This window comes from Bos grunniens, chromosome 5 (genome assembly GCF_055505025.1).
Source record: "Bos grunniens cultivar Pamir isolate PY7600 chromosome 5, Bosgru_T2T1.0, whole genome shotgun sequence".
Classification (NCBI taxonomy): Eukaryota; Metazoa; Chordata; class Mammalia; order Artiodactyla; family Bovidae; genus Bos; species Bos grunniens.
The window spans coordinates 50,271,424-50,298,036 of NC_141169.1; the positions used below are offsets into that span (position 1 = coordinate 50,271,424).

At 42.0% G+C, this 26,613-nt stretch overlaps 2 protein-coding genes across 9 annotated transcripts in view; one reads left to right on the forward strand and one right to left on the reverse strand.

Annotated features, from left to right (window-relative positions):
• The window catches only part of XPOT (exportin for tRNA), a 173,463-nt gene extending 172,458 nt beyond the window's left edge, over positions 1-1,005 (reverse strand). For 3 of the 8 annotated variants that reach the window (XM_086400171.1, XM_086400174.1, XM_086400173.1), the window contains exon 1: positions 266-1,005. The gene's annotated coding sequence lies outside the window, so the exon portion shown is untranslated. The remainder of the gene's footprint in view (positions 1-265) is intronic. The other 5 variants (XM_086400167.1, XM_086400170.1, XM_086400168.1 and 2 more) reach the window with 3 other exon arrangements.
• On the forward strand, positions 774-26,025 carry KICS2 (KICSTOR subunit 2). The gene is made up of 3 exons (XM_086400205.1): positions 774-1,008; positions 10,000-10,285; positions 22,317-26,025. Exons 1-3 carry the CDS (start codon positions 774-776, stop codon positions 23,131-23,133), a joined length of 1,338 nt encoding a protein of 445 aa, XP_086256331.1. The 3' UTR covers positions 23,134-26,025.
• Positions 26,026-26,613: the final 588 nt, after the last annotated feature.

The following is a 26,613-nucleotide window of genomic DNA, read 5'->3' on the forward strand; positions in this document are numbered from 1 at the left end:
ATTAACCTGAATGGCAAAGTGGATCAATTCAGATTCTTTAACAGAAGTTACATTAAGGTAGACTTCATTCTGAGAACTTTAAGGAAGCCTAATGAAGTATGGCCAAGCCCAGGAGCAGCTCTGCTCGGAAGCCTTTTCGTTAGCACGAACTTGAGATGACTAGAACCCCACAGAGGCGAGAATTAACTCGTGGGATTGGGTGAAAATCAGACATGAGGAAAAGAAGTAAACTTTTACCCACGTGAGGCTTCTACAAACCACTTACTGGGGTTGGTTTGAAAGCAATGACTACAGAGTCCTTGTTGTGACAGCCAGCACACTTCCAGGCCGCAGTCTTAAGTCCTAGCCCTGCGCCTCAGGCTCCGTGGAGCCCAGGCCAGATGTTAGCACAAGAACTACCGACGTCAAGTAAGCGTGACGTCATCAGCACTGACGCAGTCTCACAGGGAGGGGCCTCTCAGCTCACCTCTGAACGTCAGCTCCACGGAGCAGCGAGTTGGCCGCCTAGCGCTCTGCCCTGAGGGTCCGAATAGTCAGAGCTTCGGGAACAGAAGCGCCGAAGCGGCTCAGGAGCTGAGGGGCGGTCACCCGTCTCTCGCCTGAACTCTTATCCTCGTCCTCTCTGAGGCCCAGGCTCGGTCAAGGCAGCAGCGCGCTCACGAGTCCGCCGCTTGTGGCGGTTACGCGCACGCAGGCTCGTGCGCACGTTCCCTGAGAACCCGGAAGTGCGAGGGAGAGGCGAGCCACGTGGGTGGAGCTGGAGCTTAGCTCGCATGGGGGAGTCTATCCCGCTGGCCGCCCCGGTCCCGGTGGAACAGGCGGTGCTGGAGACGTTCTTCTCTCATCTGGGTATCTTCTCTTACGACAAGGCCAAGGACAATGTGGAGAAGGAACGAGAGGCCAACAAGAGCGCGGGGGGCAGCTGGCTGTCGCTGCTGGCGGCATTGGCCCACCTGGCCGCGGCCGAGAAGGTCTATCACAGCCTCACCTACTTGGGGCAGAAACTAGGTACCTCCGCCCCGCCCCCCGGTGCCCCTGGAGGAGGAAGGAAAGGGAGTATATTCCCCGATCGGCAGGGGCTTGGGTTCCCAGTCTCTGTCACTCGTAGCCGCTGGCTCAACTCTGCACTCCCAGGTCTCCTCCCACCGATCCCTTCCTTCCCTCGGCTTCCACAAACCCCGCCCACGGGCCTGCGCGGCAGTTAGATTGGCCAACTGGGTGGATGTTCTTTGCAGGGCTGTGCTCCAGAAGGATGGCTGTATCCATTTTTCTCATGCATGGATTGGTGCCATAAGTGAGAAGTTACGCAAACTCGCTTTCTAACCAGTGACACTGCGGCGAGAGGAGCAAAACTTGGCAGTACAACCTAGTTAGAATTAATAAACACTATTGTCTGGCCTCTTAAGGCTAAGGCCCCAGAGAATTACAGATGGAGTCCTACCCCGTCTTCGTAGACCCTCAATAAACATTTAATGAATGAAGAAAAAAAAAAAAGAATACTGGACAGGAAAGGCAAGAAATATGCCTAACTAACAAGAGGGGTCTTACAGAGAAAATGGTAAACACGCTTATCGTCCCATGATAAATCTTGCCCCTGAAAATCAAATGCAGGAGCTGATTCAGCTGATTTTCACTAGTAGAAACAAACAGTATGAGTAGATCAGAAGGAAATAATATATGTGAAAGCCAAAGGCTATACATATAAAGTATTACTACTAATAATTACCGATATTATGAATTCCAGAGTTTTTAAGAGTCTTTTTAGTGCTTTGGCCTGTTTTAGACTCTTTAATATCAGAGGCACAGGGTCTGGTATGAATGAAGGACATATGTACAATATAAAATTGAAGACTACAACTGAGTGCAGATTCCAGTTTGAGTTTTTTCCCCCACTTATATTGCCAGAAGATGACCCTGTATATCTTGCTTTCTGTAAACACCCAAGGGGCAGGACTTTCTGAGATCTTTGCTTTAGCTTTTCAAACAGTATCTTGTTATTTAGTGTGTGGACTTGTTGGCAAGAAATAGGTAGTTTCACCTTCTGTATTTTTTCCTTCTTTCCTACAATGGCACTTTTCATAAATTTACAATTGCTGTTGCATTATTGTAATTCCCTTTCTATGGATTGGCAAATTGTGTGTGTGTGTGAAGTTGTGTGAGTAGGTGATAGAGCCTGTACCAGAATACCTATCTTTGAACTGTCAGATTGTGTTTGTAACCATATGATTTATAAAAAATTGTAGATGTATTGTAATTTACATACTATGTATTGTGTAATTTACATATTATTATGTATATATGAAAATGGAGACGATCCTGGCTATAAAATTGATGGTGGGTAATATTCTGGCAGTTTTGGTGTTTTTAGATTCCTCTGCCTCATGAAGATTGGTAATTGATCCCAGGGTCATGTTTCTTAGGTTCTTTCTTTTAGCTCACCTATGAGAATTTGGTAACCTGTGGCCTCACTCCCCAGAAAAATATATGTGTAATACAATTTTGCATATGACCTGAAAGTATTCAGTCGGATTTCCTAAAGCCTATGTATGTTGTTGTTATTGTTTAGTTGCTGCTGCTGCTGCTAAGTCGCTTCAGTCGTGTCTGACTCTGTGCGACCCCATAGACGGCAGCCCACCAAGCTCCCCTGTCCCTGGGATTCTCCAGGCAAGAACACTGGAGTGGGTTGCCATTTCCTTCTCCAATGCATGAAAGTGAAAAGTGAAAGTGAAGTTGCTCAGTTGTGTCCGACTCTTAGCGGCCCCATGGACTGTAGCCCACCAGGCTCCTCTATCCATGGGATTTTCCAGGCAAGAGTACTGAAGTGGGGTGCCATTGCCTTCTTCGTTAGTTGCTGAGTCATGTCCAACTCTTTCTATCTCATGGACCCTAGCTTGCTAGGCTCCTCTGTCCGTGGGATTTCCCAGGCAAGAATACTGGAGTGGGTTGCCATTCTGACCCAGGGACTGAAACCACATCTTCAAACAGATTCTTTACCCGCTGAACCACCTGGGAAACCCATAGCCTATGTATGCTGCTGCCACCAAGTCTCTTCAGTCGTGTCCTGTGTATAGACCTCAGTTAAGAAATCCACTCTAAAGTAGATTTCTAAAAAAAAAAAAGAAAGAATCTACTCTAGTTTACGTTGTATGTGCCTGGCTTTATGTGCTTGATGTGCATAAGAACATGCACAAGGCTATCACTGTCTCTGACTTGGATTCTGTGAAGTGGCTCTCATTATGTAAAGTGATTAGTTCTGCAAGGACCCCAGCTTGCATGGGTGAGCCTGAGGGCTGTGCTTTGAAACTGATCCACAGAGCAATTTACACTATGAAACATCCTCAGGGCTATTGAGGCTCCCAGCTGATCTGTCATTTCAGAAAAAATGTTCTGAAAATGGCATGTTTAATGCCTCATAACTTATTACCATGTACAGTAAATGTAGGTTCCAGATGTAAAATTTTAACTTTGCAAATACCTTATGGTTTTTCGGTATGGGAATGTTTGTGGTTTTAATGTGCTTACAATATGACTTCTTGATTGGTAGACGCTCCCATTGATTGAGTTCTTCATTGAGTTGACGCTCCCATTTTCTTAAAAACTTGGGAAAATTTTTGTGTTGCCACTTAACACAGTCCCATGTTCTTCAACTACAGAATAATTATCTGGGTTTCTCTAAAAAGCAAAACAAAAAGTTTATGTATACCTTTTAAACATGTAGAAAGCATGGTTTTAAAAAGTAAGTCTTTTTGACCCTACTTTTGTGACTGTTTATTGGAGGCCTTAGCTGTGAATCCTGATTATAAATGAAAGGATGGGACTTTAGATAAAGGACAGAACTGACAGGGAGCCTTCTGTTCCTGACTTGGCTCAGTTGAACTTTGGAGGAAGTGCTTATCTTATAGCCTTCTCCATACTCTCAGGGGAGAATATACTCCCCTCATTTGGGAAAAGAAAATATGGTGACTCAATACCTGTGAAACCAAAATCAACTGGTGTCATTTCCGGGGGCTCCAAAGAGTTCTCATACCACAGTGCTTTATGTCTCAGCACGGAGAACTCAATGAGAGCAAAGTGAGAGATAAGAAGTGATTTATAAGAATAGGACTCTTGTGAGGCTTACAAGCGGGTGGGCGAGAAAAGCTGCCCCTTGGGAACTTAACTGAGCTATAGTTTTATAATCAAAGGAAAAATAGCAAGGAGAAGAACTTCCTTGTCTTCCTTGAGTAGACATCATGCTTCCATCATCGGCTCCTCCTCCAGGTTGGGCAGGGGAGTTTTCTTGTCCAAACGTGGTCAAGCTAGGTCTACAAATCATTGTTTTTTATGTGTCAGAGAGTGTGTCAAAGTGGTGATCGTTAACTTACTGAGCTCACTGGACAATATGTGAGTCTCATGCCTCCATTGTTTTATTGTTTGGGGGCATGTCTCATGCTTCTGCAGCGTGGTTTTGTGGTTAAGCAAACCTACTTTTTTGAATAATCAGTAACTTACAAGGGTCTCCATATTTTTCTACTTATAATTGCCTAGTGGTTTTAACCATTTAATTCCCTACTTTGCCCCTTCACTCTGTCGTTATCACTCGTGGAGGACTTTAGAAGGTCATACTTTTCTCCCCTTTGTTTTGTTGTTGGAGAGTTTCCTCGACATCTGGTTGCTGGAAGTTTCCATGGTAGAAAATGACTTAACTTGAGAACTGATGTTTAAAGATTATCATTAGCAAGAAGTTAATGGATATGCTTAGAAATTTTGCATACTCCTTTAATATACTTGCTACTTGAAATTTCCTGATACGAGATAGACTGTTGAAATCTCGAAAAATAATGAGCTTTCATGAAAATAGACTTCTAGAAATAATTCAAAATATTTATATTTTGTAAATTCAAAAAACTGAGACAAGAAAGAAGTCTGGTGTCTCTGGTTCCTTGTTTCCCAGCATGAAGAAAGGCCACTCCCCATTGGATATTCCAGTCTTTGTGTGTGTATATGTACTCATCATGTCGGACTCTTTGCAACCCCCTAAACTGTAGCCTGCCAGGCTCCCCTGTCCATGGAATGTTCTAGGCAAGAATACTGGAGCGGGTTTCTTTCTCTAGGGGATCTTCCCCACCCAGGGATTGAACCCAAGTCTCTTGCATTGGCAGGTGGATTCTTTACCACTGAGCCACCTGGGCTTCCCATTCGTCAGCAGGACAGTCACCAGATAGGCTTGTGCTCCTGAGAGCTTTGAGAAAAAAGACTCATTTAAAAGAAATGAATTGGTGGTCTTTCCCTTCCTTAAAGTGTCAGTTAGCTTGTTTTCACATACTAGTAGTGTATGTTTATTGATAAGCTTTAGAAAGTATTCTTTATATTTATGTGGTGTTTCCACACCAAATGCCTGTGTGTGTGTTCAGTTGCTTAGTTGTGTCCAACTCTTTGCGACCCCATGGACTGTAGCCCGCCAGGCTCCTCTGTCCATGGAATTCTCCAGGCAAGAATACTGGAGTGGGTGGCTGTTCCCTTCTTCAGGGGATCTTCCTGTCCGAAGGATCGAATCCAGGCCTCCCGCATTGCAGGTGGATTCTTTACCATCTGAGCCACCAGGGAAGCCCTTCCATACCCCCTAGATAACCCGCTAGCTGTTCTTTTTCCAGTACTTGAAGCTCCCAATTGACCACAGAGTTGCAGAAGCCTGACTCTGTAGTATTGAGAGCTTCTTTTGTTTTTAATTGGAGGATAATTGCTTTACAATGTTGTGTTTGTTTCTGCCACACAACAACATGAATTAGTCATATGTATACATATGTCCTCTCCCTCTTGAACCTCCGTCCCACCACAGCCCCCATCCCACCCCTCGAGATTGTCTTGGAGCACAAGGTTGAGCTCACTGTGTTACACAGCAGCTTCCCGCTAGCTTTCTATTTTACAATGCTACTTTCTCAATCCATCCCACCCTCTCCTTCCCCCGCTGTGTCCACAAGTCTGTTCTCTATGTCTTTGTCTCTTTTCCTGCCCTGCAAATAGGTTCATCAGTACTGTTTTTCTAGATTGCATACTTAGGTGTTAATATATGATATTTGGGGCTTCCTAGGAGAAGGCAATGGCACCCCACTCCAGTACTCTTGCCTGGAAAATCCCATGGATGGAGGAGCCTGGTGGGCTACAGTCCATGGGGCCACTAAGAGTCGGACACGACTGAGCAACTTCACTTTCACTTTTCACTTTCATGCATTGGAGAAGGAAATGGCAACCCACTCCAGTGTTCTTGCCTGGAGAATCCCAGGGACGGGGGAGCCTGGTGGGCCGCCGTCTATGGGGTCGCACAGAGTTGGACACGACTGAAGCGACTTAGCAGCAGCAGCAGCAGCAGGCAGCACTAGTGGTACAGAACACACCTACCAATGTAGGAAACGTAAGAGATGCGAGTTTGATCCCCGGGTTGGGAAGATCCCCTGGAGGAGGGCATGGCAGCCCACTCCAGCATTTTTGCCTGGAGAATCACATGGACAGAGGACTCTGGCAGGCTATGGTCCATTGGATCACAAAGAGTCAGACACGACTGAAATGACTTAGCACCCATACAATGTTTGGTTTTCTCTTTCTAACTTACTTCAGTCTGTATTACAGACTATAGATTCATCCATCTTAGTTCACCTGACTCAAATTCATTCCTTTTTACGGGCTTCCCAGGTGGTGCTAGTGATAAAGAACGTAAGAGACGTGGGTTTGATCCTTAGGTCAGGAAGATCCCCTAGAGAAGGAAATGGCAACCCACTCCGGTATTCTTGCCTGGAAAATACCAAGGACAGGGGAGCCTGGTGGGTTTTAGTCTATAGAGTTGCAAAGAGTCAGCCATGACTGAAACGACTTAACACAACACACACAGAGACACACGCACAGCATTTCATGGTATGTATGTACCACAACTTCTTTATCCATTCATCTGTTGATGGATTGCTTCCATGTCATAACTGTTGTAAATAGTGCTGCAGTGAATGCTGGGGTACATGTGTGTTTTTGAATTATGGTTTTCTAAGGGTCTGTGCCCAGTAGTGGGATTGCTGGGTTGTATGGTAGTTTTATTCCTGGTGTTTTAAGAAGTCTCCCTATGGTTCTCCATAGTGGCTGTATCAATTTACATTCCCACCAACTGTGCAAGAGGGTTCCCTTTTCTCCACATACTCTCCAGCATTTGTTGTTTATAGATTTCTTAATAATGGCCATTCAGAATGGTGTGAGGTGATAGCTCACTGAGATTTTGATTTGCATTTCTCTAATAATGAGCGATGTTGAGCATCTTTCATGTGTTTATTGGGAGAGTTTCTTATATCAGTTAGAAACGGAGGGAAAGTGAAAGTCGCTCAGTCGTGTCCAACTCTTTCGACCCCGTGGACTATATAGTCCATGGAATTCTCCAGGCCAGAATACTGGAGTGGGTAGCTTTTCCCTTCTCCAGGGGATCTTCCCAACCCAGGGATCAAACCCAGGTCTCCCACATTGCAGGCGGTTCTTTACCAGCTGAGCCACAAGGGAAGCCCAAATGAAAGGGAAAGGGATTAGCATTACTGATTATGTGCTTTGCTCCAGGCTTGTTACAAACCAAGTGTTATTTCATTGTGTCTTTTTAGTTTCATGTTAAAACAACAACTAAGGCTCAAAGTGGCTAAGTTAGTGCACATCACACAGCTTGTAAATTTGGAAGCTGGGATTTGGAACCAAGTCTTTCAGCCTTCCAGGGCTTTCAGCTTTTACTCAGTACTCTTGTTACCTTCCTAACCTAACAGATTTTGTCCTAGACCTCGGCACAAATGTCCATTTATTTCATACCATCACCTTACGAAATCTGCAAAGCTAGACTGAATGCAGACGGAGAAGGAAGGCAAACCTTCCAGAATACAGTCTTGTATAGGATGTTGGATCCACCTGTGTGTGCTAACTCACCTCAGTTGTGTCCGACTCTTTGAGACCCTGCAGACTGTAGCCCTCCAGGCTTCTCTGTCCATGGGATTCTCTAGGCAAGAATACTGGAGTGGATTGCCATGCTCTCCTCCAGGGGATCTTCCCAACCTAGGAATCAAACCCACATCTCTTAGGTCTCCTGCATTGGCAGATGGGCTCTTTACCATTGGTACCATCTGGGGATACACCTGTACCATATCGTTTTTGCTGCTGTTAGTAAGAGAAATGATGTGAATGCTAGCCAGTGTGATTGGGCAGTGTATTGGAGAAAACACTTTTTAAGTATCAGTAGTTTGCCTGTGGAATCAGAAGTTAAGTAGGATGACCATCCACATGAAAGTGAAAGTCACTCAGTTGTGTCCGACTCTTTGCAACCCCATGGACTATACAGTTCATGGAATCCTCCAGGCCAGAATACCGGAGTGGGTAGCCTTTCCCTCCTCCAGGGGATCTTCCCAACCCAGGGGTTGAACACAGGTCACCACATTGCGGATGGAATCTTTACCAGCTGAGCCACAAGGGATGCCCAAGAATACTGGAGTGTGTGGCCTGTCCCTTCTCCAGTGGATCTTCCCGACCCAGGAATTGAACCAGGGTTTCTTGCATTGCAGACAGATTCTTTACCACCTGAGGTATCAGGGAAGCCTGACCTTCAGTATAGGTTTGCTCAAAGTTGAGGGGTTTTTCAGGACATGACACTAAGGGTTTCCTGAGAAGCTGGATTTTCAGTACTAAAACCTGGACAGTCACAGATAAACCAGGGCAAAGTGGTTGCCATAGTAGTAAGGGATATAAGAATCCTTTCTTGAAATACAAACTGGGCAATAAATTGTGAAATGTTTCATTCATTAAGAGAACATTTTACAAAAGGCTTGATATGTAACTTTCCCTCCTAACTTATTTAGAATACTAACTCATTCATTAAAGCTTTCTGTGAATTATTAGCAGAGAATTTAAACTGTCCTTGTCTCTGAGATTTTTAATATTCCTAAGACTTCCTGTTTTAAACCTGACATTTCTTTTTGTTCTCCTAGTGTCTTGCCTCTGAGCCTTTGTTAGGGTACAGAATTGCTTCAGACAACATCTATGAAACTGGCCCCAGAAATATAGTTTTTCATGTATTCATACAGAAGTAAAGAAATGATGTATATGCCATTTGAACCTTTTCAACTGTTGTAAAGAATGTATTTGGCCTTACTTTTTGCTGATTTCCTTTGGAACCCCTGAGTTACAGCAGCAGTTATTTATAATTGCTTCCTACTCTTAATAATTCACAATGTGGTGCTTATTGTGATGTAACCTATAGTGTCAACCTTGCTAAGAACACTAACATTTCCTTTTATTCTCCTGGGATCCCAGTAGGCTGTGTTTTCCATTTTCTAGTATAGCTTAAAAGAAAAATACAACTCCAAAGCCAAGATGAAGTTTTCTAATATACCAGGAATAACAACAGTGTCTCATAATTGGGTATTCTCTTTTGTTTTAAATTCCTAAATGTGGAAAGAGGGCTTTTTAGAACCAGGTTCATGTCACTTGCTAGGTTAACTATCCTCTGAATTAGATCTGAATCCTTCATTGAAGTGGGATTGGCATGTGGATAAGGAAAACTCAGTGGTAGAGTCCACCTGCCAACGCAGGAGACGTCGGTTTGATCCCTGGGTCGGGAAGATCCCCTGGGGAAGAAAATGGCAACTCACGCCAGTATTCTTGCCTGGAATACCACCAGGGAAGCCCATTCTTGCCTGGAGAATCCCATAGACAGAGGAGTCTGATGGGCTACAGTCCTTGGGGTTGCAAGAGTCAAACATGATTTAGCAGCTAAACAACAAGGCAACAGGAAAATCATACACAGGTCCATGGCTACACAAATGAGTGGTACCAGGCATCCACTTAACTTACTCTCCAGTGAAATTATGAGTCACAAAATACGTAGAAGTCAGAGAATACGGTAGATGAAAAGTCATTGAGCTCAGTGGCTTGGATTGTTTCCTTCTGGATGCTGGCAAGCATTTTGTGGGTCTGGTTTCTCTTCCTTACCTGCTTCTGTCATTTGCCTTCCAGGGGGCCAGTCTTTCTTCAGCAGGAAGGATTCCATTCGCACCATCTATACTTCCCTGCACAACGAGCTGAAGAAGGTGGTGACCGGCCGTGGTGCCTTTGGGGGCACTGCTCCTCACGTGGAAGAGCTCCTTTCCCACCTGTCAGAGCAGCTCTGCTTCTTTGTTCAGGCTCGCACAGAGATTGCAGACTTCTATGAGAAGATGTACACTCTCAGCACACAGAAGTTCATCAATGCTGAAGAGCTTGTTGGCCTTTTGGACACCATCCTCAAGAAATACAGCTCCAGGTCAGTGTAGGTGAGGAGGGAGGGATGGGATGTGGCAACCTTGCAATTCCATGCAGAGTCTCATGGAATAACTGTGAAGGAAAAATGGCTGTATTACATTTTATATATGTTAATTAGTCAACAGGTATACATTAAGCAGGGCTTCCTTGCTGGCTCAGTGGTAAAGAATCTGCCTGCCAGTGCAGGAGACACAAGCTACCTATAAAGAAGTGAGATTGGTTGTAATGTATTACTTACTGTCAGATCCAAAAAGCAGTTCCAAAAGAATTTGAATGGTGCTGTGGACATCATTGACTGTGAATGACTCAGTTTTATTTGGGGTCCTTGGAACCTGGCATAGACCCTTGCACATAGTAGGTGCTCGGTAATTTTATGATGAGCTAAATGGAAAGTGATGACTTTGAAGGATACCACTCCTTTGAACATAATGAGTTCAGATATGTTTGCTTAAAAAAGAAAGGCAGATATATTAATTTATATTCCCAAATGAAGGCTAATTAATGCTCATCTGATTAACAGATGAGTAGTGGGCAAAGTACAGAGATTAAAAGAGACTATATGGAGGAGGTAGAATCTGAGGAGACTTAAAATTTTTTTTTAATTTTATATTGGCGCATAGTTGATGAACAATGTTGTATTAGTCTCAGGTGTGCAGCAAAGTGTTTCAGTTACACATATATATGTTGTCTATGCTTTTTCAAATTCTTTCCTCATTTAGATTATTACAGAATATTGAGCACCGTTCCCTGTGTTGTACAGTAGGTCCTTGTTGGTTATCTATTTTATTTTATTTATTTATTATTTTTTAAATATTTTAATTTTATTGGTGTATAGTTATTTACAGTTTTGTGTTAGTTTCAGGTGTATAGCAAAGCGATTCGGTTATACACATACATATATTTATTCTTTTTTAGATTCTTTTTCCTTATAGGTTATCACAGAATATTGAGTAGAGTTCCTTGTGCTCTATACTAGGTCCTTGTTGATTATTTATCTTATATTTGTAGTTTTGTGTGTATGCTCATCTCAAGGTCCTGATTTACCCCTTCTCCCCATCTTTCCCCTTTGGTAACCATAAGTTTGTTTTTGATACCTCTAAGTCTGCTTTTATTTTGTAAATAAGTTCATTTGTATCTTTTTAAAAATTAGATTCCACATATGAGTGATATCACGTGACACTTGTCCTTCTCTGACTTACTTCACTTAACATGTAGCCTCTGGGTCTATCCATGTTGCTGCAAATGGCATTATTTTCTTTTTTATAGCCCAGTGATGTTCCATTGCATATGTGTACCACATCTTCTTTATTCCTTTGTTGATGGACATTTAGGTCGCTTCCATGTCTTGGCTATTGTAAATAGTGCTGTAATGAACGTTGGGATGCATGTATCCTTTCGGATTATGGTTTTCTCTGATACACACTGCTATATTTAAAATAGATATATAGATGTCAATCCCAAACTCCCAATCTGTCCCTCTCTGAGAAGATTTTTAAGGGCAGGTAGGATTTTGAAAGCAAAGGTTGGTAGAAAGGTTTCTTCACATCTGTGGTTTCTCCCTATTTGTGACTCCATATCCAAGGATGCAAAGTATTTACTGTTGAAAAAAATCTGCGCGTAAGTGGACCTGTGCAGTTCAAACTCATGTCATCCAAGGGTAAACTGTATTCTAAATTATCTTTTTATTTACTTTTAATAGGTAATATATTGTTGCTGTTCAGTCATTAAGTTGTGTCTGACTCTTTGCAGCCCCATGAACTGCAGCACACCAGGCTTCTCTGTCCATCACAGTCTCCCTGAGTTTGCTCAGACTCATGTCGATTAAGTCAGTGATACCATCCAGCCATCTCATTCTCTGTTGCCCACTCCTCCTCTTGCCCTCAATTTTCCTCAGCATCAGGGTCTTTTCCAATATATTAACATGGCTCAAAATTTATAAAAGTGCAAAAGAATACAGTAGTGAAAATTCACCTTCTGCCCCTGTTCTTCAGCTAAATTCCCTTCCTGAGAGTCAATGAACGTTAACAACTTTTTTCTGTCGTTCTCAAGAGATAGTCTATGCATATCAATACACACATTTTCTTTTTTAAAACAAATTTTACATGTTTTCAAATTTTTTATGTTTGGAAGTACTGTTTTATTTCTCCCTCAAATCTGATTAGTATATGTTGTCTATTAATAATTTTTATAAGCCAAAACCATAGTATAACTGGAGATATGATTCTTAGGATGAAGGATCTTATGTGGTGATTCCCAAATGCTAACATGAAAGTGGTTTTGTTGAACCATTTCAGGAGCTTAAGAAAAATACTTATATCGGGGCCCTTCTTTCCCAAGAGAGTAAGATCTAGCAATTCTGGATTGGGTATCCAGACACCTGTCTGTTTTAAAAGTTTCCTGTGATACTGATACATAAGTAGGCAAGAAAAATTGAATAAGTAAGCGAATGATGCCGATACTGGATATATGGGGTATGGAGCCTTATCAGTGTGTGTGCAAGTGCCTGTGCGTTTGTTGTATCATAGTAATGAAGGTAGTAGTGGTTTAGTCACTTCAGTTGTATCCAACTCTTGAGACCCTATAGACTGTAGCCTGCCAGTCTTCTCTGTCCCTGGGATCTCCCAGGCAAGAATACTGGAGTAGGTTGCCATTTGTTTCTCCATGGGATCTTCCCAACCCAGGGATAGAACCCACATCTCCTACATTGCAGGTGGATTCTTTACCACTGAGCTCCAGAAATTCCCCATAGTAATGAAAGGTTATTACTATTTAACTGTTTTTGTTAGAATTGTGATATATCAACCTTGAATCTTCTTTGAAACACCCCAACTTCTCAAAGCCCTGGGAGTTTCTTCCACTGCAGTAGCAAAAGCCCAGATTTCATTGTTGCAGATCTTAGGGCACTTGTCTGTACCCCTCATCCTGCTGAGTGGACACTGATGGAGTTGGGCTGTAAGATAACACATGATCAGTAAGTATTTTCAGCTATAGACATTCTCCACCAATACTACCTTTGTCTGCTTGATAGGGAATTACTGATCACAGACACAACCTAGTCCAAAAATGACCTACATTTAGATGCTTTGGGTTAATTTGAGCAATATAAATTCTTTAGAATTACTGAAAAGTTGAAATTTTGTATAATATATTGATTTCGGGGGAGAAAGTGGAATTATTTTAGATACAAAGTAACATGATTTACTCTTTGCTTTCAGAGTTGAAGAGGAAGCATGTTTTGTTTTTTTCCCCTGGAAGCCAGTTGTGCTCAGAGTAGAATGGTGCTAAAGGTTTCCTCTTTTGGCAAACTTACTTCATTGTTAAGCAAATACAAATTCTTGTTTAAGAATCACAGTCATTTGTGATGCTGCATTTCAAATTGAACAATTAACATTAATCATTTGATTAATCATTAACATTAATCATTCTGTGTGCCCTATAGAAAAAAATAATACAGATTTAATTCTTTCAGGGTCAGTACAGTTCAGTTACTCAGTCATATCTGACTCTTTGACTGCCCGTGGACTGCAGCATACCAGGCTTCCCTGTCCATCACCAGCTCCTGGACCTTACTCAAACTCATGTCCATCAAGTTGGTGATGCCATCTAATCATCTTATCCTCTGTTGTCCACCTTCTCCTCCTGCCTTCAGTCTTTCCCAGCATCAGGATCTTTTCCAGTGAGTCAGTTCTTTGCATCAGGTACTGGAGTTTCAGCATCAGTCCTTCCAATGAATATTCAGGACTGATATCCTTTAGGATAGACTTGGTTGGATCTCCTTACAGTCCAAGGGACTCTCAAGAGTCTTCTTCAACACCGCAATTTAAAAGCATCAATTCTTTGGCGCTCAGCTTTCTTTATGGTCCAACTCTCACATCCATGTATGACTACTGGAAAAACCATAGCTTTGACTAGACGGACCTTTGTCGGCTATCTAAATTGGTCATAGCTTTTCTTCCAAGGAGTAAGCGTCTTTTAATTTCATGGCTGCAGTCACTATCTGCAGTGATTTCGGAGCCCAAGAAAATAAAATCTGTCACTGTTTCCATTGTTTTCCCATCTATTTGTGGTGAAGTGATGGAACCGGATGCCATGATTTTTGTTTTTTGAATGTTGAGTTCAGGGTCAGGGTGTCTACTATTCCTTGAATACTTTTAAAGGGAAGTAGAACTTGGGTTTTTTCCCCCAAGGAAGCATCAGTGGAACATTTTTTGATTCTGTAGAATTTGTTTTGAATTTATTTACCTGTTATGTACAATGGGCATAAGAGAAAAATCTGGCTAATCCTTCTGTTTCATGGTTAAAGCAAAACTAGAATATTGATTATAAATGCAAATTAATATATACTCTCCTAAAGCAAGAGCTTTTAATTGAAGTGCAGTATTTTATGTTATAGGTATATAATGCAGTGATTCACAATTTTTAAATGATACGTCCCTTTTATAGTTATTATAAAGTATTGGCTGTATTCCTTGTGTGGTGCCATGTGTCTTTTTGATGCCACGCCATGCAGGATGCAAGATCTTAGTTCCCCAACCAGGGATCTGCAATTATTCATTCTAGACAGCTTTTTAAAGTCCATCTGGTATAGCAATAATATTCTATTAAATGATTTTTATTCTTTAATCATAATTTTATAGCTAGTATTTAAAGGACATTTTAAAAAATTGAGTTACATAAGTTTATTTGCCTTTGCGGGGGAGGGTTGAAGTAGAAAAGGATAGCTTTAAACCTTTGCCAGGCAAAGATAGACACACCAGGCTTCTTCTGCCTTGAAAAACTATGTGTTTCCTGTTTGCATTTTAGGAAGCACATTTTGTTTTTTAATCTGAATGCTTCAAATGACAGAATTCTCACCATAGGCAGAACTGTGATTTGATTTATTAGGCTTTATGTGAAGAAAGCTGAGCGCCGAAGAATTGATGCTTTTGAACTGTGGTGTTGGAGAAGACTCTTGAGAGTCCCTTGGACTGCAAGGAGATCCAACCAGTCCATTCTAAAGGAGATCAGTCCTGGGTGTTCATTGGAAGGACTGATGCTAAAGCTGAAACTCCAGTACTTTGGCCACCTCATGTGAAGAGTTGACTCATTGGAAAAGACTCTGATGCTGGGAGGGATTGGGGGCAGGAGGAGAAGGGGACAACAGAGGATGAGACGGCTGGATGGCATCACTGACTCGATGGACGTGAGTCTGAGTGAACTCTGGGAGTCGGTGATGGACAGGGAGGCCTGGCGTGCTGCGATTCATGGGGTCACAAAGAGTCGGACACGACTGAGCGACTGAACTGAACTGAACTGATGCCCTTTTTCCTTCAAAAAAATTTGTAATGATAACACTGTTAATGAAACAGTTGGTTGCATGTGTGTAGTTCAGTAAGGTTAACTATTGCCCACTGAAAATTTCATAAGCAAAACCAACAACAGTGCGATTTATGTGGGACACATTCTATTCTCGTTAATTGACATGCCTAGATCTTAACAGTGAAGACTCGAGGCTTTCCTGTGATCTTGCCCCAACCCAACTTCTCAAATTATCTAAGACCCATCAAATGCTTTAAATTGCATTCAAACTCTGAGTGAAAGGAAAGCAGCTTCAAAGAGAAAACAAGATTTTAAGCAGAAGCCCCCCCTAAAAAAACCAACAGTCCACAATCTAATGCATTCCCCATAAGTATTTGCTATTTCCTACCTTAGTTCCTGTTACTTAGTTCGCTTAGAATGTGCTTGAATTTGTATCAGAGGAAATACTGCCTCTTCCCTTTACCCTTTTTCTAGCTGGGGACCCTTTAGCAAAAGACAGATTAACAATAGAAAAGCATACAAATGTATTTAATATAGTTTTAATGTGGCCTGGGGGCTTCCCTCATGGCTCAGATGTAAAGAATCCACCTGCCAATGCAGGAGACACTGGTTCAATCCCTGGGTCAGGAAGATCCCCTGGAGAAGGAAATGGCAACCCATTCCAGTATTCTTGCCTGGGGAAATGGACAGAGGAGCCTGGTGGGCTACAGTCCATGGGGTCGCAAAGAGTCAGACAGGACTTAGCAACCAAACAACAATGTGGCCTGGAGTCTTCTTAATGAAATGAAGACCCAAATAAGTTGTTAAACCTGTGTCTTTATGCTAGATTTGATGATGAGTGGGAGTTGTGGGAAAAAGTGGTATGAGCCAAGTTTCCTGAACTGGGTCAAACAGCAAGGCCTGTTAGCTCAGATTTCTCTCTGTGACCTTTTGTCTTTGGAGATAAGAATGTTCCTTTCCTCAGGGTACAAGGAGGGGCCCTCTTACTTGAGGGTTTTATTACCTGCTTCAGGAGAGGGCCAGAAACTCCTTCCTGCACATGTCATTGGTCAAATTCATTCAGCTTAAAATAGTCAATATACCAGGATGCCATAGAGTTCTATCTTGTATCAGCTGTTGCCACAGTCATTCTGTGTAACAGAGCATCCCCAAAGTCACACTTTCAGGCAGACAGGTCTACTGGGAGTTGTTTGATGTAGGCTGGACTCAGCTGGGTAGCGGTGCTGAACACACTGCTCTCAGTGGGCTTGGCTTTTTGTTGTGAGCTGTGGGCTTAGTCAGCTACATGTGTGTTCATTCTGAGCCCAAGGTTAGAGAGGAAGCAGCTACCTAGTGGTGAGGCCCCAAGTGCAAAAGAACAAGCCCAGTCAAGCTCATGTTAAGCTTTTGCCTGCATCAGATCTGTTAACATCCCTTTGGCTAAAGCAAATCACATAACCAGTCCATGGTCCAGGGTGGGAAAGTGTGCCACCTCTGGTGGGAGGGCTGCAAAATCACACAGCAAAGGGGTGGAGTTGGCGTAGTTAGGAATTTGGGACCTGAAATTTAAGCCCTTATCTTCACATGGCTAACTCCTACCAGTTCTTTGAGCTTTGTGGGTCAATTTAAACTTGTCTCCTCCATGGCCTGCACAACCTTTCAACCAAAACGAGTTGTTCCTTTTTCTAAACAGTAACTTGATCTGTACCCATCCTAAGAGATATGTTACTTCCTACCTGTACCCATTATAAACGCCTCCTTCCACCAGGTTAAGTCTTGTAGGGCAAACCTTTGGCTAATTCATCTTCATTTCGTCAATGTGTTTATATCTAAAAACTAGTAAAATAGTTGTTTTAAGTGGGATTATAGATTTTTTTAATGTGGTGAAATTTACGTAACATAAAATTTATTACTTTAATCATTTTTAGGTGTACAGTTCTGTGACATATCCTATATTCACATTGTGCTACAGCTTTATTTTTCATCAGACTTCTGACTTCTCACATGCGTGGACCTCCATACTTCTTTTGGAAGGAGCTGCTTGATGGGGATCTGTGAAGGAAGCAGTGCATGCTTGAGTTCTCTCTCTCTTTTTCTGTCTTCTCTTTTGTTTTTTTTTTTTGGAGCAGATGTTCTCTGCAAATAGTTGTCAGTGTATTCTGTATTCAGACTCTTTCAAACTTGCTGCCGTAGCTGAGGTGTGTGTTTTTGGATTACGATTTAACAGACCACCACCACCACCCACCCCATGGCCTGAGATGTGACTAGGTATAAGGCACAGAGCAGGAATGGGAAGATGATACAACGTAATGCTAATCTCAAAGTCTTGGCAGAATAACATCAATATAAATTTTTAGCTCTTCTTGAAAAGATGAAAAGTAGCTTTGCCATTCACATTCATCCTAATCAACATTGAACATTTAAACACTTTTAATATGTTTATGGAAGAGCTTGTATGGAATTCTAAAGGTTGGTACAGAGAATTCATTTGCTTTCAAGGAGAATATTGGATATAAATGATTTCCAATTGGAAGCAGAAAAATCACTTTGAGTACTGTTACTTGTGATAGAATGATACCATTTTCCCATTATTAACAGTCTTACTGTGTTCATAGTTCCTTGGCAGATTTTTCTTGATACCCATGATTACAGAATATTGTGATGCTTAAGGCTTGTTAAGTGTCAAGTTGCCTAAAGGCTAAGGTGGTAGGAGCATTTCCTAGAATGCAAAGATTTTGAGACATGCTATAGTGTATGTGTGTGTGTCTGTGTGTGTTAGACTTTCCTAATGTTTATTTCAAAGCGTGTAATGTTTCAAGAGTCCACATTAGTTAATTGAGTACTTGAGCCAGAGGATTTTTAAAAGACACTTTTATTTATTTTTCTGCACCAGGTCTTTCATTGCGGCACGTGAACTCTTAGTTGGCGTGTGTGGGGTCTAGTTTCCTGACTAGGGATTGGACCGCTTCTGCATTGGGAGCACGGAGTTGTAGCCACTGGACCACCAGGGAAGTCCCTGAGCTAGAGGATTTGAGATCCAGTTTATTTTCCAGTGGTCATGTATGGATGTGAGAGTTGGACTGTAAAGAAAGCTGAGCACCGAAGAAGTGATGCTTTTGAACTGTGGTGTTGGAGAAGACTCTTGAGAGTTCCTTGGACTGCGAGGAGATCCAACTAGTCCATCCTAGAGGAAATCAGTCCTGAATATTCATTGGAAGGACTGATGCTGAAGCTGAAACTCCAGTACTTTGGCCGCCTGATGCAAAGAACTGACTCATTGGAAAAGACCCTGATGCTGGGAAAGATTGAAGGTGGGAGGAGGAGGGGACAACAGAGGATCAGATGGCTGGATGGCATCACTGACTCAATGGACATGAGCTTGAGTAAACTTTGGGAGTTGGTAATGGACAGGGAGGCCTGGCGTGCTGCAGTCCATGCGGTCTCAAAGAGTTGCACATGACTGAGCGACCAAACTGAATTTATCCTTCTGATTCTTTCAGTGCCTTATTAGACTACACCCTCCATCCATGTTTTAGCTTCCCTTTCCTAGAGGATGTTGATTATAAAATGCCAGTAATACAAAAAACAATGTATTATTGTTATGTGAATAACTGCATCCTATTTATCACATGATAATCAGTTTCTATCTTATAATATTCAACCTAGTTTGGGATCTCGTAATCATCTCATTTTTTTAGGGTTTTAAAAACTCTAGATATGTTTGTGATGATTTTTTTCCGAATTGTTTAATTGATAACCAAAATTGTCCTCTTCAACCAGGGCCAAAACAGGTGTGTATGAATCTTCTGTCTCTTTGACAGTATGTTGTTGCTGTTGTTCAGTCACTAAGTCACGTCCGACTCTTTGCAACCCCATGGACTGCAGCACGCCAGGCTCCTCTGTCTTCCAGTATTTGAACTTACTCAAATTCATGTCCATTGAGTCAGTGATGCCATCCAGCCATCTCATCCTCTGTCGTCCCCTTCTCTTCCTGCCCTCAATCCTTCCCAGCATCAGGATCTTCTCCAGTGAGTTGGCTCTTCATATCAGGTGGCAAAGTATTCAAGCTTCAGCTTCATCATCAGTCCTTCCAATGAATACTAGGGATGATTTCCTTTAGGATTGACTGGTTTGATCTTGCAGTCCATGGGACTCTCAAGCGTCTTCTCCAGCACTGCAATTCTTTGGCACTCAGCCTTCTTTATGATCCGACTCTCACATCCGTACTTGACTACTGGAAGTGTAGCAATTAAATTACATAGGGTCAAGCCTGTAAATCATTTCCCATGGTGACTGGAGCATACTGGAGTCATCAAATTAATTTAGTGAGTTCAGTTCAGTTCAGTCGCTCAGTCGTGTCCGACTCTTTGCGACCCCATGAATCGCAGCACGCCGGGCCTCCCTGTCCATCACCAACTCCCGGAGTTCACCCAAACTCTTGTCTATCAAGTCAGTGATGCCATCCAGCCATCTCATTCTCTGTCATCCTCTTCTCCTCCTGCCCTCAATCCCTCCCAGCATCAGAGTTTTCTCCAATGAGTCAACTCTTTCCATGAGGTGGCCAAAGTACTGGAGTTTCAGCTTTAGCATCATTCCTTCCAAAGAAATCCCAGGGCTGATCTCCTTTAGAATGGACTGGTTGGATCTCCTTGCAGTCCAAGGGACTCTCAAGAGTCTTCTCCACCACCACAGCTCCGAAGCATCAATTCTTCCATGCTCAGCTTTCTTCACAGTCCAGCTCTCACATCCATACATGACCACTGGAAAAACCATAGCCTTGACTAGATGGACCTTTGTTGGTAAAGTAATGTCTCTGCTTTTGAATATGCTATCTAGATTGGTCATAACTTTCCTTCCAAGGAGTAAGTGTCTTTTAATTTCATGGCTGCAATCACCATCTGCAGTGATTTTGGAGCCCCCCAAAATAAAGTCTGACACTGTTTCCACTGTTTCCCCATCTATTTGCCATGAAATGATGGGACCAGATGCCATGATCTTCGTTTTCTGAATGTTGAGCTTTAAGCCAATTTAGTGAGTAGTAACCAATGGCACCCCACTCCAGTACTCTTGCCTGGAAAATCCCATGGACGGAGGAGCCTGGTAGGCTGCAGTCCATGGGGTCGCTAAGAGGCGGACACAACTGAGAGACTTCCCTTTCACTTTTCACTTTCATGCATTGGAGAAGGAAATGGCAACCCACTCCAGTGTTCTTGCCTGGAGAATCCCAGGGATGGGGGAACCTGGTGGGCTGCTGTCTATGGGGTCACACAGAGTCGGACATGACTGAAGTGACTTAGCAGCAGCAGCAACCTAATTACAAATATGTATGTATAATAAATATCAAGAGTACATTGTGCATAGTAAGTGTGAAATGAAGTGAAGTGAAGTAGCTCAGTCATGTCCAACTCTTTGCAACCCCATGGACTGTAGCCTACCAGGCTCCTCGGTCCATGGGATTTTCCAGGCAAGAGTACTGGAGTGGGTTGCCATTTCCTTCTCCAGGAGATCTTCCCTACCCAGGGATCAAACCTGGATCTCCCGCATTGTAGGCAGATGCTTTACCGTCTGAGCTACCAGGGAAGTCCCATAGTAAGTATAAATATGAAATTTATCTATAGGTATATGTATAAAGTATAGTATAGTCACAGTACTAAGTCACAGCATAAACTGTATTTCTTACTGTAGATCATGGCTAAAATTTTTAAAAAACATTTTGTCTAGGACAAAAAGGAATGAAATCACAGTATTAACTTTCTTTGTGATATCGCCTCATTTCTAGTTATGTAATTTCTGGGGAAACTGAGGAGAATGGGAATGTGGATCAAACTGAGGAGGGTCTTTAAGTTCAAGGAAGGTGAACTTGCATAGGTTATTAAAAGGCCTTGTAAGCCTTTGTTAAGGATTTTAGATTTTATCCTGAGATAAATGGAAAGTGATTGAAGTATAAAATTTTTAAAATTCAGGCACCATTTTGTTTGTAACTGTGATTAAATTATGAAGGGAATTTGGGAACTAGGATTGAATAAGGGCTTTCTGGTAAGTGTCCTATTCCTTTAATACACATTTATTGATTACATACTATGTTTCAGATATTGGTTTATCGTCTCTACTCCCATCTGCAAAATAGGTTTTATAATCCTTTTGGAGTTACTGTGAACATTAAATAAGGTGATATGTGTTATGTGCACATTTAAGAGATATTTCAGTGACCTTTTCTTTGCCTCTTTAGGATCTAAGCCTGAAATAGAATGTCGTGTTTTGTCATACAATTCCTGGAATAAATAAACTTCAGAGAGACTTATAACAGAAATTACCTGCCAGTCCAGTGTTTAAGACTCAGTGCTTTCACTGCCCGAGTTCAACCCTGATCAGGGAATTAAAATCCCACAATCTGTGCAGCATGCCCCAAAACAAACAAACAAAATGAAACAAACAAAAGCTGAGAAAGACTTACAGCTAATTCAGTTTCTCTTTATTTGAAAAGAAAGTAGCGGCTATTCTCAATTTCTTTTTGTAACATCAGGCTCTTCCCATGGGAGATTATAACACTGATATAATCCTGAGATGGTGAAGTTGTCAGAACGATTGTTTAAATAAATCAACATGGAATCTTTCTGTCTTTCCCTTCCCTGCCCTCAAACATAATATTGTTTGTCTGACCACATTGGGGTTTGTTTTTTTTTTTTTTGAGGATAGAAAGTGTCACCGTGGGGTCACATTTCCACTTAACGTGTTCATTTCCCTTCCCACTTTAGATTTCACCACCCCATCCTCAGTCCTCTGGAGAGCAGTTTCCAGCTGGAGGTCGACGTCCTGAGTCACCTCCTGAAGGCCCAGGCCCAGGTCTCCGAGTGGAAGTTCCTCCCGTCCCTGGTGAACTTGCACAGCGCTCACACCAAGCTGCAGACTTGGGGCCAGATCTTTGAAAAGCAACGGGAGACCAAGAAACATCTGTTTGGAGGGCAGTCTCAGAAGGCCGTTCAGCCCCCACACCTTTTCCTTTGGCTGATGAAACTCAAAAACATGCTTCTTGCCAAATTTAGCTTCTACTTTCACGAGGCGCTGAGCCGACAAACGACTGCTTCAGAAATGAAAGCGCTGACTGCAAAAGCCAGCCCTGACCTCTTTGGAAAGATTTCCAGCTTCATCAGGAAATACGACGCTGCCAACGTGTCCTTAATCTTCGACAACCGAGGTTCTGAGAGCTTTCAGGGTCACGGCTATCACCACCCCCATTCCTACAGAGAGGCCCCCAAGGGAGTGGATCAGTATCCGGCTGTGGTGTCTTTGCCCAGCGACCGGCCTGTCATGCACTGGCCCAATGTCATCATGATCATGACGGACCGCACGTCCGACCTGAACAGCTTGGAGAAAGTGGTCCACTTCTATGATGACAAAGTTCAGAGCACCTACTTCCTCACCCGCCCAGAACCTCACTTTACCATTGTTGTCATTTTTGAGTCAAAGAAATCGGAGAGAGACTCCCACTTTATTTCTTTCCTTAGTGAGATCTCACTTGCCCTTAAGAACCCCAAGGTTTTTGCAAGTCTAAAACCTGGATCCAAAGGTTAGCAGGTGGTTTGTGTGAAAGGTATTCAAGACTGGGTGTTGTGTTCTTAATTGCTCTAACGATCTACAGTGGTCTATGATTAGAGGTTCCACCCCACCCCAACTCCACACCCCTCCCCACCCCTCCCCCACCCCATGCTTCTTGCATTCTAAATTCAGGACAAACCCTGCCTGATTGCATTGCGCCCTTTATAAGCAATTATGGCCATCTGAATTACATATCCAAAGAGTAGTCTAGGAGGTGGTCATGGATGCTGGTCTCTGCAGTACAGCAAGGTATTTTTTTTTTGGCGTTTTCTTCTATTTTCCTGTATTTCATGTAGACTAATATTTATTGGCCTTTGATTCTTCTTTCCAGATGTTTTATATTGTCCCAAACATTGTATTCCAATGTAATTTCAAACGCCCTGTCTTTTCCTCCCCTCCTTCCTGGATGAGTAACTGAGATTCTATGTAAAACAGCTTTTTTAAAATCAAGGAATATTTTCTAGCTCATGAATTAGCAAATTAACATGAAACTTTAAGTTTTGTGATCAGCAAATTAATATTTTTGATGCCACAATTAGGGTCTTGATGAGAAAGTTCTATCAATTTTTGAAATTGACAGTGATTCAGAATGGTAGCAATAGTTTTTTTTTAACAATTCCGAAGATTCTCAGGGCAACTTTAATAGCCAAGGTTGCTTTGGGGATGACCTGCACATCTAGCTGCATTTGTTTTTACCCTTACAAAGTTTGAATTTTTCACTGTTTTAAAGTCAGTGTAAGCCATTAAGTGGTCGTTCCTTCCTTCTTCAGGAAAGGAGCGATTTGGCTCTCTGTTTATCACCTTTCTGTTGAAATGCATGCTCATGTTTGGCTCCTCCCTGGTTATCTTTAGGCTGAAAAAGCAGGCAGTCTTGATTTTTCAGCCACTTTTATGCAACTTAACCTACTTCTATAAAGTCAAAATGGAGGTCTTGATATCTTTTACTTGCTAAAAATCTATTGTGCATTCAAAAGACCTCTTCGTAGTTGAGTAATCCACCTACAGTTAAGCACATCTCAACCTGGGTTTCATTCCTCTCTCCTCCACATTGTTTTTAGAAGCAGTGATACATCTTAACACGTGCTTCCTTAACGCTTCCTTTCAGTAGATGTTCATGGGGAAGGAGACAGATGAGTGAAGCCATAATGGACTGTGGAGACCTTCCCTTTCTAGGTTATTGATTCAGAATAAAAATAAGCCACAAAGAGTAATTGAGTTGTTACTATTTGATAGTTCCTTCAAAGCTTGTGTGCATCATAATGATCAGAGCATTTCTCATGATTGCACGGAGTCACGGTTTTTTACGGGGTGGCCACAGCAGGCAAGCTGGCAGCATTGGCCGAGACCAGAGAGTCTCTTGAATCCATGTAGGAGGTCTGCCTATCTCAGACTGGACTCCCTGGTAGAAGAGCCCACTGGCCTGTTTTCTGTGGAGAACATGTGTTTTTCTTTTGTTTTAACTTTTTTTTAAAAAAAATAAAAATATGATTTGTGAAAAGCCAGTTTGCTTTACATAGGAAGTAGAGATTTACTTCTGCATTTTATTCACTAAGGTTTAATAAAAATCTGGGCCGATTTCACAACATTTAACTTACATAAAAAATTGAAAACAATTGGAGCTAATTAGTCAAATAATTTTTCTTCCTTTCCGTGTTTTTCCAAGAAGCTGAAAAATATTCCTTGGTGTTCATGAATTTTTTTTTCCCCCTAGATGAAACCACCATTAGCCTTAATGATATGGTGTCCCGTTTACCTAAAAGAAATAGGCCTCAGTGGAGCATGGCAGAGAGTGTAAATACAACATATATACAATATTTAAATACTGAGTCCTCGCCTAGAAAATATTTGAATTGTATATTTATTTTTAAACCTATTTTGGTTCAAGCTAGGAAAAAAAGTCATTTTACTCCTGAGATTTGTCCTTTGAAATCAGTAATGAAATGATCTATAAAGTCTATTCTTTGCTAATGTGAAGTGAAGTGAAAGTTGCTTAGTCGTGTCTGACTTTTTGTGACCCCATTCTCCAGGCCAGAATACTGGAGTGGGTAGCCTTTCTCTTCTCCAGGGGATCTTCCCAACCTAGGGATCGAACCCAGGTCTCCCACATTGCAGGCGGACTCTTTACCAGCTGAACCACAAGGAAAGCCCAAAAAAACTGGAGATGGTAGCCTATCCCTTCTCCAGGGGATCTTCCTGACCTAGGAATTGAACTGGGGTCTCCTGCATTAAAGGCAGATTCTTTACCAAACAGAGCTATCAGGGAAGCCCCATGCTTTGCTAATGGGAAGAATAAATGCTCATTTTCTGTAGACCATTTGCTTTGAAATATGTTTCTAAACCACAACTTGATCAATGTTTATGGGTAATCAGAAGTGTAGTGAACACTTATCAAGTTTGCCAACAAGCCCATCAACGAGTGTTCATTTCAGAATGCTGTATGGACAGAGGGTGAACATTATGACTTTGTTCTTTGGGTCCAACCTGGTGTGTCTGATTGTGTCATCTTAGGGAGTGTGACAGTAAAGCTAAATTCTTAACCCAGGAGCCAATATCCTGTTTATAATTGCTCTGTACATTTGAAGATACTAGAGAAAATAGTTGTTATTTCAACCTCACTCCCAGTAGAGTCACTCAGGTGATTGTCCAAATAAGTTCACCCTTTGATCTAACAGCCAACTTGCAATTTTCTTTGGCAAGTTGGCCTCTGAGTTTGACTTCCTTATCTGTAAAATGGGAATAAGGAAACATGGTCTGCTTTTTCCAAAGGATGTGTAAGAATGAACTGAGATCACGCATGTAAAAATGCTTTGCAAACTTACTTGAATTTGAATGCTGTCAAAATAAAAGATGAACCACTGTTTCTTTAAACTTTGCTGTTCTCATCTTTCTCTTCAGATTGGTGACAAACCTGTACTTCGACATTAAGTTTGGTACTTAAAGAACTAGTTTAGAAGAGGTGGCAGATAAATGTCTAATCAACCCACCTGCTCTACTTATTTTAGAATCTTTGTGAAGTGAAAGTGAAAGTCGCTCAGTCGTGTCCGACTCTTTGTGACCCCGTGGACTATAGAGTCCATGGAATCCTCCAGGCCAGAATACTGGAGTGGGTAGCCTTTCCCTTCTCCAGGGGATCTTCCCAACCCAGGGATCGAACCCAGGTCTCCCACATTGCAGGTGGATTCTTTACCAGTTGAGCCACCAGGGAAGCCCTTAGAATCTTTGTGGTTCTTCCCAAATTTTTATCATTGGTGAAAGCATCATTTCATTTCTGTTTTCTTACTGATATTTCTTAGTCTGGTTGCTCTATCAATTATTGAGAAGGGTGAATTAAAATCTCCAGTTGTGACTGTGGATTTCTTTATATTTGTCAGTTTTCTGCATTTTTAAATCATTTTATTGTGCCCATACACTTTTATAGTTTTTCTTTCTCATATATCAACCATTTTATCATTATAA

Coding starts and splice junctions, on each gene's coding strand:
- KICS2 (XM_086400205.1), top strand. CDS start 774: ATGGGGGAGTCTATCCCGCTGGCCGCCCCGGTCCCGGTGGAACAGGCG. Junction 1,009..9,999: donor CTACTTGGGGCAGAAACTAG/GTACCTCCGCCC, acceptor TTTGCCTTCCAG/GGGGCCAGTCTTTCTTCAGC. Junction 10,286..22,316: donor CTCAAGAAATACAGCTCCAG/GTCAGTGTAGGT, acceptor TTCCCACTTTAG/ATTTCACCACCCCATCCTCA.